The 15,068-nt window shown below is 36.7% G+C and overlaps 1 protein-coding gene across 1 annotated transcript; it reads right to left on the bottom strand.

Annotated features, from left to right (window-relative positions):
- Positions 1–1,269: 1,269 nt before the first annotated feature.
- Positions 1,270–8,884, bottom strand: RAD51AP2 (RAD51 associated protein 2). The gene is made up of 3 exons (XM_037035489.1): positions 5,632–8,884; positions 5,187–5,270; positions 1,270–1,388 (listed from the first exon to the last, which is right to left on the bottom strand). Exons 1-3 carry the CDS (start codon positions 8,882–8,884, stop codon positions 1,270–1,272), a joined length of 3,456 nt encoding a protein of 1,151 aa, XP_036891384.1.
- Between the last annotated feature and the right edge of the window lie 6,184 nt (positions 8,885–15,068).

Here is a 15,068-nt window from a genome sequence, read left to right as displayed (position 1 = left end):
CTCATAAACACTAGGCAGGCTAACAGTTTAAGTCTATAAGTGAGAAATTCCCTAATAATAAGTAATCAGAATTTTTTAGCATCAGTAACTTCCATAGCAAAGTATTATTATGATCAATAAAGCTTGCTATCATCAGGCTTCCGGTAAAACTTATGCCATTACTATTACTTAATTTTCAGCACTGCTTCCCCCCTTGGTTCTTCACAACTACTAACATATAAAACTGTTGCAAAGTAGGGGCAAGGATTCACAAAAACAAACAAACAGAATCCCCAGCTTATAAGCATGGATTTCTATAACGGAAATTTTTTCCAAGCAATGGACTTTCAAAGCATCAAATCACCAGAACTGAATTTGCTAAGATATTTTTGCATAAGTCAAGAAAGAGAGGCATTTATTTACTCCAACAGAGGAGCTGAAATTCAAGCTTATTGTTTAGTTGAGAGGTAGGTGGGGAAATTCAACAGTGTGAAAAATGACTACTAAAAATAGGTTCACTAAATTTATTTTTTAAATCATAAAACATGTCTTGCAAAAGAGCATTACATTCTTCACACTGCTCTGAATAGATGCCAAGAACATGTGGACTACTGTTACTTCTTCTCCCTGTCCCAACCCTCTAAAATGTTACAGTGACCACAAAGTGTTCACAATAATTACATAGGGAGGATTTTCATTTTTAACCACCAACAGTGAACAGAAAGTAAAATTCACTCACTCTGCTGTTGTTTCAAAATTTCAGTGTTAGCTTTTGCACACTGTCTTCCCCACCCTGTTTGGAAGGAACTAAAACATTTCATCTGGGAAACAGCAAAGATTTCATTTCGCCTCAAATGCAGAACACCTATGAAGCAGAAGAATGCTGGCTTTTTAAATAGAAGCAGGTAACATTTTTGCCTTTTTAAGAGTCAGAGGTCTTTTTGAGAAAACTCTAAAGGCTACACAGATCTACTCCACAAAAGCATTATCTATTATGCACATATTATAAAAATAAGATGACATGTTTTATAAGATCACAAAAACTTTCGATGTGTATATTGTTAATGATATGAAAACATCGATAAAATATTATATAATTTTAAAGGTAATTAGATAATTCACACACACGCACACATAAAATCTTTTCCATACTTGTAATAAAGAAAGCCCCAAACCCCCAACATGGAAAAAAAACATTCATCCAAAGATAGAAACAAAAAATTAATAGTTCTCATGAAATTTTTGGAAACATTAAAGTCCAGTATCTTCTTTTAAGTCCTCACAACATATTTACTTTAGGTAGGGATGAAGTTGTTTAAGCTTAGCTTTTCTTGACAAACCAACTCTGATCGGTCGACTGCACGTCTTTAGAGGTAGTACTCTTGAAATACCATGTGAAAAATTACTACCTAAAAATATAAGACAATAAAAGCTCTTAAGAGATAAAAATTACTCATAGTTTCTAAGTTTAAATTTTTTTGATAACTTTTAATCATACTAGCAACATTTTCTGAGTCACTGAGCTAAGTGCTTTAAATGAGTTAGTTTCCTTAATCCTATCTGCATTTTTAAAATGTAGAAACCTCAGCACAAAAGTAACTTGGCCAAAATAAAATACAAACTAAATAAAATCATCATTCCGGTCCATCTCGCTTAACAACAAAAAACCTATATAGATTTTATTTTATTTTTTAAAAATATTTTATTTATTTATCTTTAGAGGGGAAGGGAAGGAGAGAGGAAGAGAAACATCAATGTATGGTTCCTTCTCTTGCATCACCTGCTGGGAACTGGCCCCTGCCGGGAACTGGCCCCTGCCGGGAACTGGCCTGCAACCCAGGCATGTGCCCTGACTGTGAATCGAACCGCGATCACCTGGTTTGCAGGCCCACGCTCAATCCACTGAGCTACACAAGCCAGGTAGATTTTAATTATTTAATTGATTTTAGAGACAGGGAGGGAGGAGAGAGAGATTTGTTGTTCCATTTATTGATGTATTCATTGATTGATTCTTGTATGTGCCCTGACTGGGGATTGAACCTGCAACACTGGTGTATTAGGATGATGTTCTAATAAACTGAGCTACCCTACTGGGACATATATAGATTTTTAAGTTAACTTAATATAGTGGCTTAAAATACCATGTCATTTGTTTATTAGAAGCTAAACAACTAAGCTATACTGTTAATGGTAATGTTTGGCTTCTAATAGAGATTATTATCAATATAGAGCACAAATGTCATTTTCAAAACATTTCATGAAGATTTATTTGTTACTAAATCAGTTAACCAGACAAATAGGATCAACTACTGCTGATAATAAAACAAAACAATACCTCTAATTTTCAGAGTGCTTTATTTTAAAAATAAACAGTAGGGTACAGATTTAAAGCTAAAAATGTATCAAGCTTTCATTTAGTTTTAATGAATTATTAGTATGACCTTAATATAAATAGCACGTTATACTAAAAATACTATAATCAACATAACTTTAAATCTGACAAAAGGTAAACAACATAATCTAGCAAGATTAACTAGATAGAATGTGTATCTATGTAAACAATAATAAAAGGAAATGCAAAAAAATAACTCTGTATATAGGGAGGAAACAGCATAATATAAATATAAATCAGCTTATGATACTTTAGTCATTAAAATTGTAGTTACTTATAAAAATTAAGAAAATTTATCACCATTTGTATATTATTTAAGCAAAAAGGGATTATCCAAATAAACCAAACTTGTTGTGTCATGTCTGATACACTGGATTTGGTTATAAATTATTATCAGCAATTTATGCTAAATGTATCTCTTCATTATGAGATTTTTTTTTCAGAATTAAACCATGATTTGCTTTTTTGATTACTTTTTCAAAGTATAGCTTTCCTCTTTCATATTCCAATATGACAGTTACTTCTGGTAATTTTATAATGGGTGGTAAACCACTAAACCAGTTTCTATCAATAGTAGGGCCTGTACAAAGCATATGCCCTTAACGAGCCATTGAGTTGTGGTTCTGAGAATGGGCTTCTCCTTTTTGTCACCCTGGATTCCCTACCTTTTTATTTAAAAAATTATGACCCCTTTTATTATTGCTATACACTGGATTAATGTATTGCTTTGTATTATTTAACAACTCTAAATATTCAAACATACTACCAGAAAATTTTCATTTTAAAAATCAATGATTAAAAATGTTATGAAATTTATTAGTTGTCTTTTAGAAATAACACTAACTCGATTGTTTTGTAAATCCTGGCAACTCAAAGCATAGTCCTCAGACCAGCACCTCCTACATTTGCTAGGTGCTTGTTAGGGTTGCAGAATCACAGGGCCTACCCCACAGCCAAATCAGAAAGAATCCTTTAACAAGATGCTCAGGTCATTCGTATATACTTTAAAGTTAGAGGAGAACTGATGCTAAATTATATTAAAGCACTTAGCACACTGGTTGGCTAGCTTATAACACCTGCTCAAAATAATTCCAAAACACTTGCCTTCTCCACAGAGAAAGGAGAGAGACACAAAGAGTGACAGGATGTTATTGGAGATGTAAATGGTTAGAAATTTTCATTGGAGGCATCGTAAGGACAAGTGGGTAAGTATCAAAAGCATGTCAGCACAATCAGGAGTTTCCCAATGCCTTTAAATTCACAGTGCATGCACATGTCTTGCCCCTGCTTGCCAGTGTCTCTCCGATCTTCCTTCACACTATGGGTTTTTAACAAGCCTCAGGAAGATTATCCTACTTCTATGCACTTTGAAAGTAAATCCAAGAAACCATCCTAACATAACATTAAATAGTTCTGGCTGACCTCACACACATTATTTTTCATATTTTATAATAACAAGGCACTTTTCCTTGTGAAGAGGCAATACAATATGGGTTCAAATATTCCCAACAAATGTAACATTTCTTTTCCAATTTGAGCACATAATTTAATCTCCCTCATACATTCATTCATTTTCACAATTATAATCATGATGACAAACATGGGTGTATGTTTCTTTCTATCTCAATATCAACCCAAGTTCTCCCTTTCTTTCTGAGCTAGAAGGAACAACTCCTATCTTTTCCAGTCTAATTCTGCCACACTTTTTTTCCTTCTTTTCTCCGAAGGAAGTCCACAAGGAATGTTTCCGCAGTCTGTGGCCCACTTCTTTTAGTCTCATAAAGTATTGCTCCATCAATTATTCCTTTTATTCAGGACAGAATAAACTACCTGAAGGCTTTTGATCTTCTAGGAGTTGGATTAATTTTTAAGATTATTTTATTATAAGCTGAGAAAAAAGAGGAAAAGATGCATTTCTGAAGTGAATGGCTAAAGGTACCAGGGACAGCATTCTACTGATGAGAAGCCAGGAAAATGTTTTAAGAAATGATGAATGCATGAAGATGTAACGGTAAATATAGTTCACCTACATTATTACTGTTTTTAGATCTGGCCTTGTGTGTAACATCAGCAGTTTCTAAGTGAAGATTTAGTCATTTAGAAAACCATTCCCTAATGTCAATCCTACCTCTGTCTCATCCCATTGGTACTGTTATAAGTTAGAGTAGATGTTAGACTTGCTGTGTTTTAGTCTGATATTGTAGACCTCTTAGGCAAATAATAAAGCTGTTTAACTTTTATTATTTTTATTTATATAATAGTAATCAAAATTTTAAACTCCATAGTCATGAATCTTGTTAATATATCTAAGTGATGCTAAAGTTTTTAATTACTAAATAAAATGTTCATATAAAGGTCCTCACAGCAGTTAAAGGATCGTCTCTATAAAGAGCCTCATAATAGTTAAAGACAGAGAATACTGATGATAATTATATAACTTGGAGTAACATGTCATCAATAGAAATCCAACTTAAATAAACACCTTTTTTGGTTTTGCTAATGAATGTTACATATATTAGATGTGTATACTAGACTTGTACAACACCTACCTTATTCCTACTGCAATGCATTCCTGCAAATACTTAAACACTTTTAAAGAGCCCATTTCCAATAATATTTAAATCTAATATTCTGAAATAGCATTTCAATTTTTAGCTGGTTTTTAACTATTAAAATTTCCTTCAATAAATTATTAATGTTTATAAAAGTACAAATCTTTGTATTTAACAATGTAAGTATATTTTCCTCATGCTAAGAATACAAGAATAAAATAATCATCTTGAAAGGTATTTTAGAAAATAACCAAAAATCTTACCTCCTTTCCTGAAATAATTAATTTTTTCTTCCTTAAATTCATCAGAGAATGTAGCAAGTCTTTTAGTTGAAGGTTCTTTATAATCTGAAAATAAAGATCAATATGTTATAGCAAAAAGTAACTTTTATATAAAATGTTCATAAGTAATTTCGAACATTTAGAAGAATATTCAAAAATATTCTTCTCATTGGCTCCTAATATTTAGGTAAATGAAGCAGGATGCTTCAAAGCTCCTTTTAGAATTTTTATCACTTGTTTTCTTCAACTTCATTATATTATTTAATGTTTGAACGGTTGTTTATAGAAAATATTGTACATTAGTAGACATTGTCTATATATACCTTATCTCCTTTTTGCCAAAATTATATATTTGGCCTACACAGAAAAGAAAAGCAGTAATTTTTTTTCTATCATAAGAGAAAACATTTTAAAACTAATTTCATACCTTTCTCAGAAGTAGAATAGAGTGATTCTTCCTCTGATGTTCTTACACAGCGATATTTATCAGGAACTTCCTGTTTTCTGTTTCTGGGTACTGTTTCCCATTTAAATAAACATTGGTGTCTTTTACGCATATCAGGACCTGCTGTAGTATCACAGATCAAAGAAGATGCACATATTTTGTTGACTGTACTCATTTCCAAATCCTTTTTTATTTCTGTTTTTACCTCTTTGAAGATGTTAATATCAGTATTTTCTCTAAAATAATTTTCTTGTGCATTATTTGTTTTTGCAGTGCTTAGAATTTCATTTTCTTTACTGATCTCATGGAACATTCGAAGTTCTTCAAGTACTAAATCAAATTGACTCTTCATCTCAAAGTCTTTGCCTATTGTCATAGTTTCTGTTGTTGATAAACACTTGTCAGCTAAGTCCTGAAAACATTCATTGTTCCTTACACTCAGATCAGTTTCAAATTGATGTTTAACACATCCTGTCTCAGAGACATTCCTTGGATGAGAATGATTTGAATTAGCTAACTCCCTCTCTTGCAAAACATTCTTATATTCATTTCTGTCAGCTAGATCATTTTGATTAACATATTTAGTTTCTTCCACATTTACTTTCTTATTTATTGCAGAAACTGGTTGCACAGAAAACATGTTATCCATCGAATAACAAATATTTTTCTCTTTTTTTTCAATCTTAATATCTTTATGAACTTGACAACTGTGCATTAAACTTTGTGTAGTGACTTTTTCTTCCTCCTTCAAAATTAAGTCACGTTCTTTTGCCTCAATTTCACTTCTTAGCAAGCTCCAAAATTTTCGCACGTAAGTTATAATTGTGGGATTGGTTTGTTCAGAATGTTTTGTGTAGTAGCTTGTCAGTATGGCTTGTGGCCTAACATTGAAGAAATCTTCAAATATGCACTTAAAATTAAAACTACTGATCTTATTATGCTCTTGTTTTCTTTTAGTATCTAAATCTTGGTTGCACATATTTAGCTCATAAATTTTTTCATTAATATATTCATGATTGTTCTGTGTGAAGTGAGGAAGAGATTTAACATATGTTTTCACAGTATTAGTACTACAGTGAGCCCAAGTTTTCACATTCATAATTTGTTCAGGACAAGTCTTACTCTTGTAACTAGTTTCTTTCATCAAATAAATTGCATCCATGTCATCAAAGTTCATTAAAACTAAAGTTTTGGCTACCACACTAAAGAAATTAATGGGGGGTTTCTTGAGCACTTTGAAAAGTTGTTCAGTTTTAAAAAGCTTTATTTGCTCTAACATAGGTTTCATATTACTTCCTAATGACTTTAAAAAAGTTAAAGTCCTTCCCAGGTATACAATATGATTTTCCACTGTAATATTTTTTGGATAATTCAAACACATTATCCAATTGAATATGCATCTCTCTTCTAATTTAGAATCATTTTCACTTCCAGTTAAAGAGTCAAAGTTATCGAGCAGAGAAGCTATGTTGGTTTTCAATATGATACATAGAGGTTTTGAAACACTGGTTTGTAAATATATGCATAAAATATTCTTTCTATTGACATTTATATTACTCATTATTAGATTTTGAACACCATCAGTTTGCTTTAGGCACTTCAAAATTTTATGCCAAGCTAAAATGCTATTATCTTCATTTTCTGAAGTACTCTTATGGAAATAAAAACTTTCTGTAATGAAATTCTCAAAAGCATTGCTTAAATAACAGTCTCTTTGTGTAGTATAATATTGCCACTGTAGTACATTATTGTTCTCTCCTTTACCATTTAACCAAAAAAGTTTTATTAAAGCTTTTTGACTACCCAGTGTTCCTATCATGAGACGCTTTGGTTGTTCTTCATGTGTAGTCACAGCTTTTGCATTATAATAACCTTTTTTGCTTAACACACCTATTTCTAATAATTGTAGCAAATTCAATTTGTCTCCAGTTCTTTTAATGTTTCCACATTTAGTTTTGTAATTACGCATAATCCGACTATTTTTCCTATTGTTTCTCAAAATGTGTCTGATACGGTAGTCCCAGCTTTTCGATTTTTCTAATCTGGTAGGCATGTAACAGTCTGGACATGTTTCTGCTTCCTCCCAATTTGCAGTTTGTAATTTTACAGTAAAATTTTTATCAGGGCCCCTTACATCAGACTTGATACTACTGTACTTATAGTAGAATACACTGGTTGAGTTTTTTGCCCTCACACAAATATTTTGGTTGCTGACTGACTTGTGGTTACTTTCATAACCCTCAGAAATAATATTTTCTGCATCCACAATTTTTTTATCACCCAGTACATTGTCCTTCTTAACATTCACTCTATTTGGGGAGCAGTAAATGTTTGTGAAATCCCCAACATATGTCTCATATTTGTCATTCATATTCTTTGCTAATTTCTTGAAATAGACAGGGGACATTTTGCTCTTTAAATCACTTGGAAACTCAAGGATGCGTATTGTGCTGCTATCTCTAAAATAGCTGCGTTTGGCAATTTTCATGCTGGGCTGGTTGTGAGATTTTGATATTTTTAGCCTAGAGGCCGAAACGTTATTTTCTTTTTTATTTGATGGCGTAACACCGTCGGCTTTGTATCTGTGCTTAATTTCATGAAACGTTGGTCTCCTTTCCTGATAGAAGGGAACGTCCAACAATACACTTCCTGTCTGTTTTCTGTAACTATCGTCTTTCTGACTATCGTCTGCGCCTTGAACCACATATTGTTTTCCGCCCTCGTTTTTAACTTCTTGCCCGTCGTCCGTCGAGCCGGCGGGCGGAGGCCGACCAACCGCAGTTTGGGGTCTGTCACTGCGGGGCAAAGCCTGCGGGTCACACGGCCCCGGTTCACACGACCTCCCGGAAGCCCTCAGGCCGGAACCCCGTTTTTGTGAGGCGGGAGTCTGCAAACCACTTCTCGTCTGGTCTTTGCTCTCCTGACACCCCAGAGGGCTTATCTGCTTCTCACTGGCGGATTCCTCCACACACACGTCCGTGGAGTCATCGAAACGCACGGCAGCTGCCACAAGCAGCGCCTGGCGGGGCCTGGGCGGCAGGTCCCACTCTTTTTCCACCTCAGACAAGCGCGGCACCAGAGGCAGTCGCCACCCCGCCTCAGCGACGCGGCCAGGCTCCTCGAGGCGGAGCCGCTTCGTACACGGGGGCTGGGAGTCGGGATCTGCAGGAGGCGGGGAAGGGGAGGCCGGGTCCCTGAGCTCCGCAACCCCGGGCGTGAGGCGCGTGAGCGACATGACAGAGAACTGAGGGTATCTGTCCCTGGTTTTCGCCAAGTTCTAGAAGCCTTTTGGCGGGAGCAAAGAAACCCCTCCTCACCCCAGGGCTACCCCGCCCACGCCCCTGACACGCCCCTCGAGGCCGGGTCTCAGCCTCAACTATATAGTCAACCTGGACGACCACGCCCCCTTACGGCCCGCTTTAGCCCCGCCTCCGCCCAGGCCACGCCCCTCCTTCGCCCCCGCCCACCCCATCCCGGTGAGCGCGGAGCCCCGGCAGCCGGCCGTTACCATGTTTATTTTTAGCGCTTTCTGCTCATGCCAGGACTGAGGCTGGTCTAAATATTTTCTTTCCCTCTGTCAGAATTAAGAAGAAAAGTCAGAATCTCTATTATTTTTCTGTTTGTGAAGGAAAACGGCTTTATTTTTTCAATTCTGAAATTGGTTATATCGCTTCATAAATTATGCAAATGTGTCACCGCTGTGCTGTACACCTGAAGCAAATATAAAACACAAGAATGTCAACTGTAATTGAAGAAACTTCTAAATTAGATTAAATTAAGAAAAAAAGTGAAAACAATCTGAATTCTGTATTTTCCTCAGCAGCGGCTTCCCCACAGGCACTACCGGCGCCCTGTCCAGTAACATCTTGCAGTTGCATGAGCACCAGACCAAGTCTCTGTGTGTCTGGAAAAACCTTTAAAAATGCTGTTAATCGTCTCGGTGGCCCTTAAAATCAGATTTCCACTTTATCAATAAAGTGTGTTTCGGGGGAAGAAGGCACTGCTCCTTAACATTCTTTCCTGAAACAATATTTCAGGAGAGAGTGTGTGACAATTATTATCCAGAAGATCATTAATCTTCCATTTAAGACCGTAGGAAAACGGTTTTCCTATCAGCTGTGGGGCTTCTTTCTCTGGTATCGTGGATAAAATTACTAAAAGATAAAATGACGTGTTTCAACTATTCCATTTCTCGTAAACGTAAATAATAACATAGTTCTGACCCACACGTAATGAATTTTGTGAATGTTATTTTTCTTTTCCTTGAACAATTTCCTAAAATAACTTATTAATAATTTCAGTTCATTCTGATTTCTGTCCGTTCCATAGTCATAAAGTGACTATCCAAATATTTAGCATTATAATATACATGGTTGATTAAGAAACATGTCGTTAGTACTCAGTAATCAAAAACCTCAGTCCCCTGGAAGGTTGTTTCGAAGTTGGTTCGTTTCATGCCCCTGGTGAAAATGAGCAAGAACTACAACAACGCGCAGCAGGAACCCTAACGTCAGGACTCGGGGGGCACGTGGGGCAAGCTGCAGCGGGCATGCTGCTTCGGCGACACGAGGTTGACCAGCCCTCCTGTCTTACAAATACCCTACGACACAATGAGATTCCAACTCCGGGCATTCGCCATGACTTCAGCTTTAAATGCCCCCGGAGAAACGTGCGCTGGCTTTTGCAGGACACAGGACATACGCAGGGGGGGTGGTTCAGAAGATCCGTTGGCCCGTTCTCAAAGGGCTGCTGCCGCAGACCCTGGACCCCACGGCTGTTTCATCTCAGATTCTCCCCAGTCCTACATTCCACCCCAGGGCAGTCACCAGCCCGGACGGACTGACTTGCCGCAGCCAAGGGACGTGGCACGGTGCCCTTGCTCGGCCTCAGCAACCAGCTTTCGGTCTGCCCCGTGAACCCTGTGGCTTTGGGAGTCTAGGTGGATTTGTAACTTAGTGTCTGAGTGTTTGGCTACAGAGTTCTTCAGGGTTCACCTCCAGACTGGTTTTTTCGGCTTCTGGGTCTATTTCCACCACACACCGTGCTTTTCCCGCAGCACTGAAATTCTCCCCATTCCTTAAATACAGAAAGTGCTTTCAGAATGTCGGTCTCCGGAACATGCGGGCTCATCCGACTAAAGTTGAGAAACAGGACCTAGGCAGCCGCAGGAGAGAGCGCCTTTGAGAAGAAAATAACAGTTGACCTTAGAGGCAGAAATATCTAGCTCCGCTTTCTCGGAGACTAAGGAAGTCGGGAGATGGCTCCGGCCTTGGGCTGAGAGGCAGATGTGAAGATGAACTAACCGAAGGCGTCATGGGCCCAAGGGGTCCAGCTACGAGGCGAGATAGCCTGTTAGGGTGTGAAACCAGTGGGGGCTGGAAGAAATTAAGTGATATTTTTTCAAACTAAATCTAAACAGAGATGATATTATAGTAAGTAACTTACAATACCTATCCCGAATGTAATATATGCCCCTGAATTTCTCTAATGGTAAAGAACTCGTAACTGAATTCAGCGTGTTCTCGACATCAGTGTGGATCTTATGATCCATCAATGGGAGAATTGATTATTACAAAAAATGTAACCAATGCCATGACCCCCTTGGGCAGTTTTTTGAAGGAGTCTTGCAGAAAGAGAGCCAAGAACATAGAAAGTGGGAAAGGAAGGCAGTAGTGGGGCCTAAGGAGAGGCCATTAGTTGCTTGTCCCTTGAAATGCTTTGTCCCACAATTCTACTAAAGAACAACTTTTCTCCTGACTTTTAAAAGTTTCTCACAGATAACTATGCCTCGTGAGAAAAAATGTAGGATGAACACACGTGTATCGTTTTGTAATGTAATCCGACACATCGTCATTACACACATGTCATTATTTGTTGTTTTACCTAGTACTTGATCACGAATAGAAAGGAAGGGAAGTTACAAAATGTCACATACTTTGCAGCTTTGCCTGGGGCCAGTCAAGCTAATCACCGACTTAACTATAGTTTCACATCAGCTTCCAAAACTTCAACCCAGATCTCTGGAGACCACTCTGAATATAGAGGTGACCTTCTCAAAAGTTATCTCGTACAGAACTTGAACAATAACCCGAATAAGAAAAGATACAGAATAGGGGCTGCTTGATTACAGTTACCATGCCATCTATAGCAAAGTATTGAAATAAGGCAGGGGGCGGGGCTTGGAATATAACGTGTAGTTAAGCAGGAACAGAACCACAGGAAGCATGGTTGAGCCAAAGATCCTGTTTTCTTACGTGAAAAACTAAAAGAGAACAAGGAGGAGGAGAGGCAGAAGCACTGTGACCATGCATTTCAGAGCTGTATGAGTTAGAATATTTAAAAGATGTGTCTTCTTCAATATAAAAATAACAAATCAAAATATTAGAAATAGAGTTTTTGTTTAATATGCTCTGTGACCATCCAACTTTTGTAATATATAAAAAAACAACAACACTATAGCTCTGGCTGGTGTAGCTCAGTGGATTGAGTACAGGCTGTGAACCAAAGGGTTGCCAGTTCAATTCCCAGTCAGGGCACATGCCTGGGCTGCTGGCCAGGCCCCTGGGGTGTGCAAGAGACAATCACACACTGATGTTTCTTTCCCTCTTTCTCCCCTTTCCCCACTCTCTAAAAGTAAATAAATAAAATCTTTTTAAAAATTAAAAACACTGTAAAGGGGCACAAAGGTTTTGTTTTTTTTTTCCTTATAAAATCTGATAAGGTGGAAAAAACACACAAAACAACTTATTTCAGTTCAAACAATATTTGGTACAGGTTATATTGTGATCAACATTGTACTGGGTGCCATGCTCTTTTGATGCACAGGCTTTGTGGTCTGCAGCACTTAAATAGATACGTGCCTCTCTGTTGAACAGGAATGGAAAGGAATAACACAATATGAATGATATATTTTTAAAAATTTATTGAATTTATTTGGCTGTCCTTGGTTAATAAAATTACATAGGTTCAGGTGTACAATTCTATAATACATCATCTGTATACAAGTATTGTGTTGTGTGTTCACCACCCCAAGTCAAATGTCATCCCATCACCGTTTATCCCCACCTTACCCTCTTCCACCTCCTCCAAACCCCCTTTCCAGGATTTGGAAAATCGATATTCTGTTGATAAAGGTGGGGTAGTGGAAAAGTTGGACTTGAGAATATATTATAAAAATAAAGGTGAGAAGATTGTATGTATATACATTGCATTCAAGAAATTGCTAGACTTTTTACAGCACTAAACCGTGAGCTGAAAAAATAAAAATGAAGCTCAATAGCGGGTAAGGACTATAAATAGATTTTATCTTAGCATGTGTATTAAAATGAATTGGTATGTTTGTGAAGGGAGGAAATATCAGAACTGCATACTCCCAGCAACTTTTTGTTGCTGTTATTATTGTCCTAAATACACATGGTTTGAGCAAAATGATATAATTTATATTCTGTGCTACTTATATTACTACCACAGGATACCCATCAATTCTGTGTGGGCATAGAAACCCACACAGAATTGAAGTTTGAATTGTCAGTGAAATCAAACTTCATCTCTTCTTATTAGCATGGTCAGCTTGGTTTAAAAAAAATGATTTCAATGTGTGATTGCTTTCATAGAGTCTGGTTTGGAGAGTATTGCAAGCTGGCAGAATTTTTTTGTGGGGGTTGTGTATCATCATCAAAATGCTTTTAAGTGGTAACACCTTGAAGATATTTTGTTTATTGCTTAGTGTAGGAAGTTTTTATTTTCTGATCTCAGAATTTCACAAAAATTAACTTGAGTTAGTGGGTTTCACTGCTACCTGGATATAGACAATCCCTCTCAAAGTACGAAAATGTTTGACTTTGCCTTAGAAAATATCAAGTGAACAGCTAGAGAAAAAGTAAAAATGAAGTCTAGTACAACCTTCCTTTGTCAGTAGCCAAAAAAAAGACAACTAAATAAAGAAATAAATAATATAAACATGTTTCTTGGCTTGCAAATGATTACTCTGGTTGCCAAAAGAAGGTTCAGTTCCAGTGTATAATGCCAATTGTAAAAACTTTTGCCATCAAATAAACCTAGAAATTCTTCCATCCGGTCTAATTTCCTCTTTCCTTCATAAATCCAGTCATATGGTCTTCATAAAAATTAACCCAAACACTAAGTCTCTTCTCGTTTTATAATATATTCCTCCATATCTGTTACAAAGTTGTATTGAATAATAAAAATATAATCACTGGCTGGAAAATGTTAAAGTTATCTTTAAAATCAGTATAAGAACATTGTTTGCCACTGTTGGGGGTTTTGTAAATGGAGAATTATTCATCACACCCACTATACCAATTTTGAAATGGTATCATTATTAAGTTATGAAAATAATCTTCCCAATTATCAGAAATCCCAACTGAATTTTAACTTTCCTAGATTGTAAAAGCATTAAAAAAATAATCCACTGGGAATAAAAACTAAAGAGAAAGGGGGAATTATCAGCCAAATAAATGCTGAGCTCTATTTTGAATCAGGAAGTTGGCATTTTGAATGATTCAAAATAGAAGTGTAAGACAGATTCTGTAGCTTTACAATATAGTTGGATATTAAAAATCTAGAAGGAGGACTGTCATGGTAATATTTCATTTATTATTCTATTCATCTTAAGCATCTTAAATCTACTGGTAATTGAAAAGAAGGAAAGACCATTCAGAAAAGTAGGAAAGGTTACAGCTATCCAAATTCAATAATGCACTGTGATCTGACTTTTGGTAAAAATCTACCAATCCACTGTAAAATTCCTCATTTGGGGGTACACATTTGGGTGGGATTCTAGGAACATTGCAGACTAGAGATCTCAGGGCCACTTTGGTCTGGAGATGCTTGTAGTGAGACAGGAGGTCTCTGAGAAGGTCTTGTCCTGCTCAGACTTGGTTAAAGAATTCTCTTCTGCTCTAACCTGAGGCCTACAATCCGGTCAGAAATTGCTGCCACAGCCTATGACTTGCCCCAACTCTAGACCCCTCCAACTTAAGAGCTTCACCATAGCCCTCGAAGAGTACAATTTTGCCCTCTCTGGAAGAAAAAGGTTTTGTCATTCAATCAGAAGAGATTTGTGTCTGGCGTCTTTCCACTCACATATACCATTTAAATAAAATGCACCACCCAAAACAACAGTATGATCCTTCCTACAAGAAGGACCAAAAAAAAAAAATTCAGAGGAGGAACTAAAAATTACACTCACCTGAGAGCACCAAGGACATTGTGTTTCATCTACCTTAACGTTTCTGGATAAGGCTTTCCTAATTAGTTTTAAAGTGACCCTACAAGTTATCTTATCAACTGCTGGAGAGGTACAGCCTCGTAAGATGAACACAGCATTTTCTAAAGATATAAATAGAATCACAATATTCTTTCCTCTAGACCAAAGTGACAAATATTTACATAGTACA

Source organism: Sturnira hondurensis, unplaced genomic scaffold (genome assembly GCF_014824575.4).
Source record: "Sturnira hondurensis isolate 20B ecotype Veracruz unplaced genomic scaffold, ASM1482457v3 Scaffold0022319, whole genome shotgun sequence".
NCBI classification, from domain to species: Eukaryota; Metazoa; Chordata; class Mammalia; order Chiroptera; family Phyllostomidae; genus Sturnira; species Sturnira hondurensis.
Note: the sequence above shows the minus strand (reverse complement) of the source record. Positions and strands in the feature narration are given on the sequence as shown.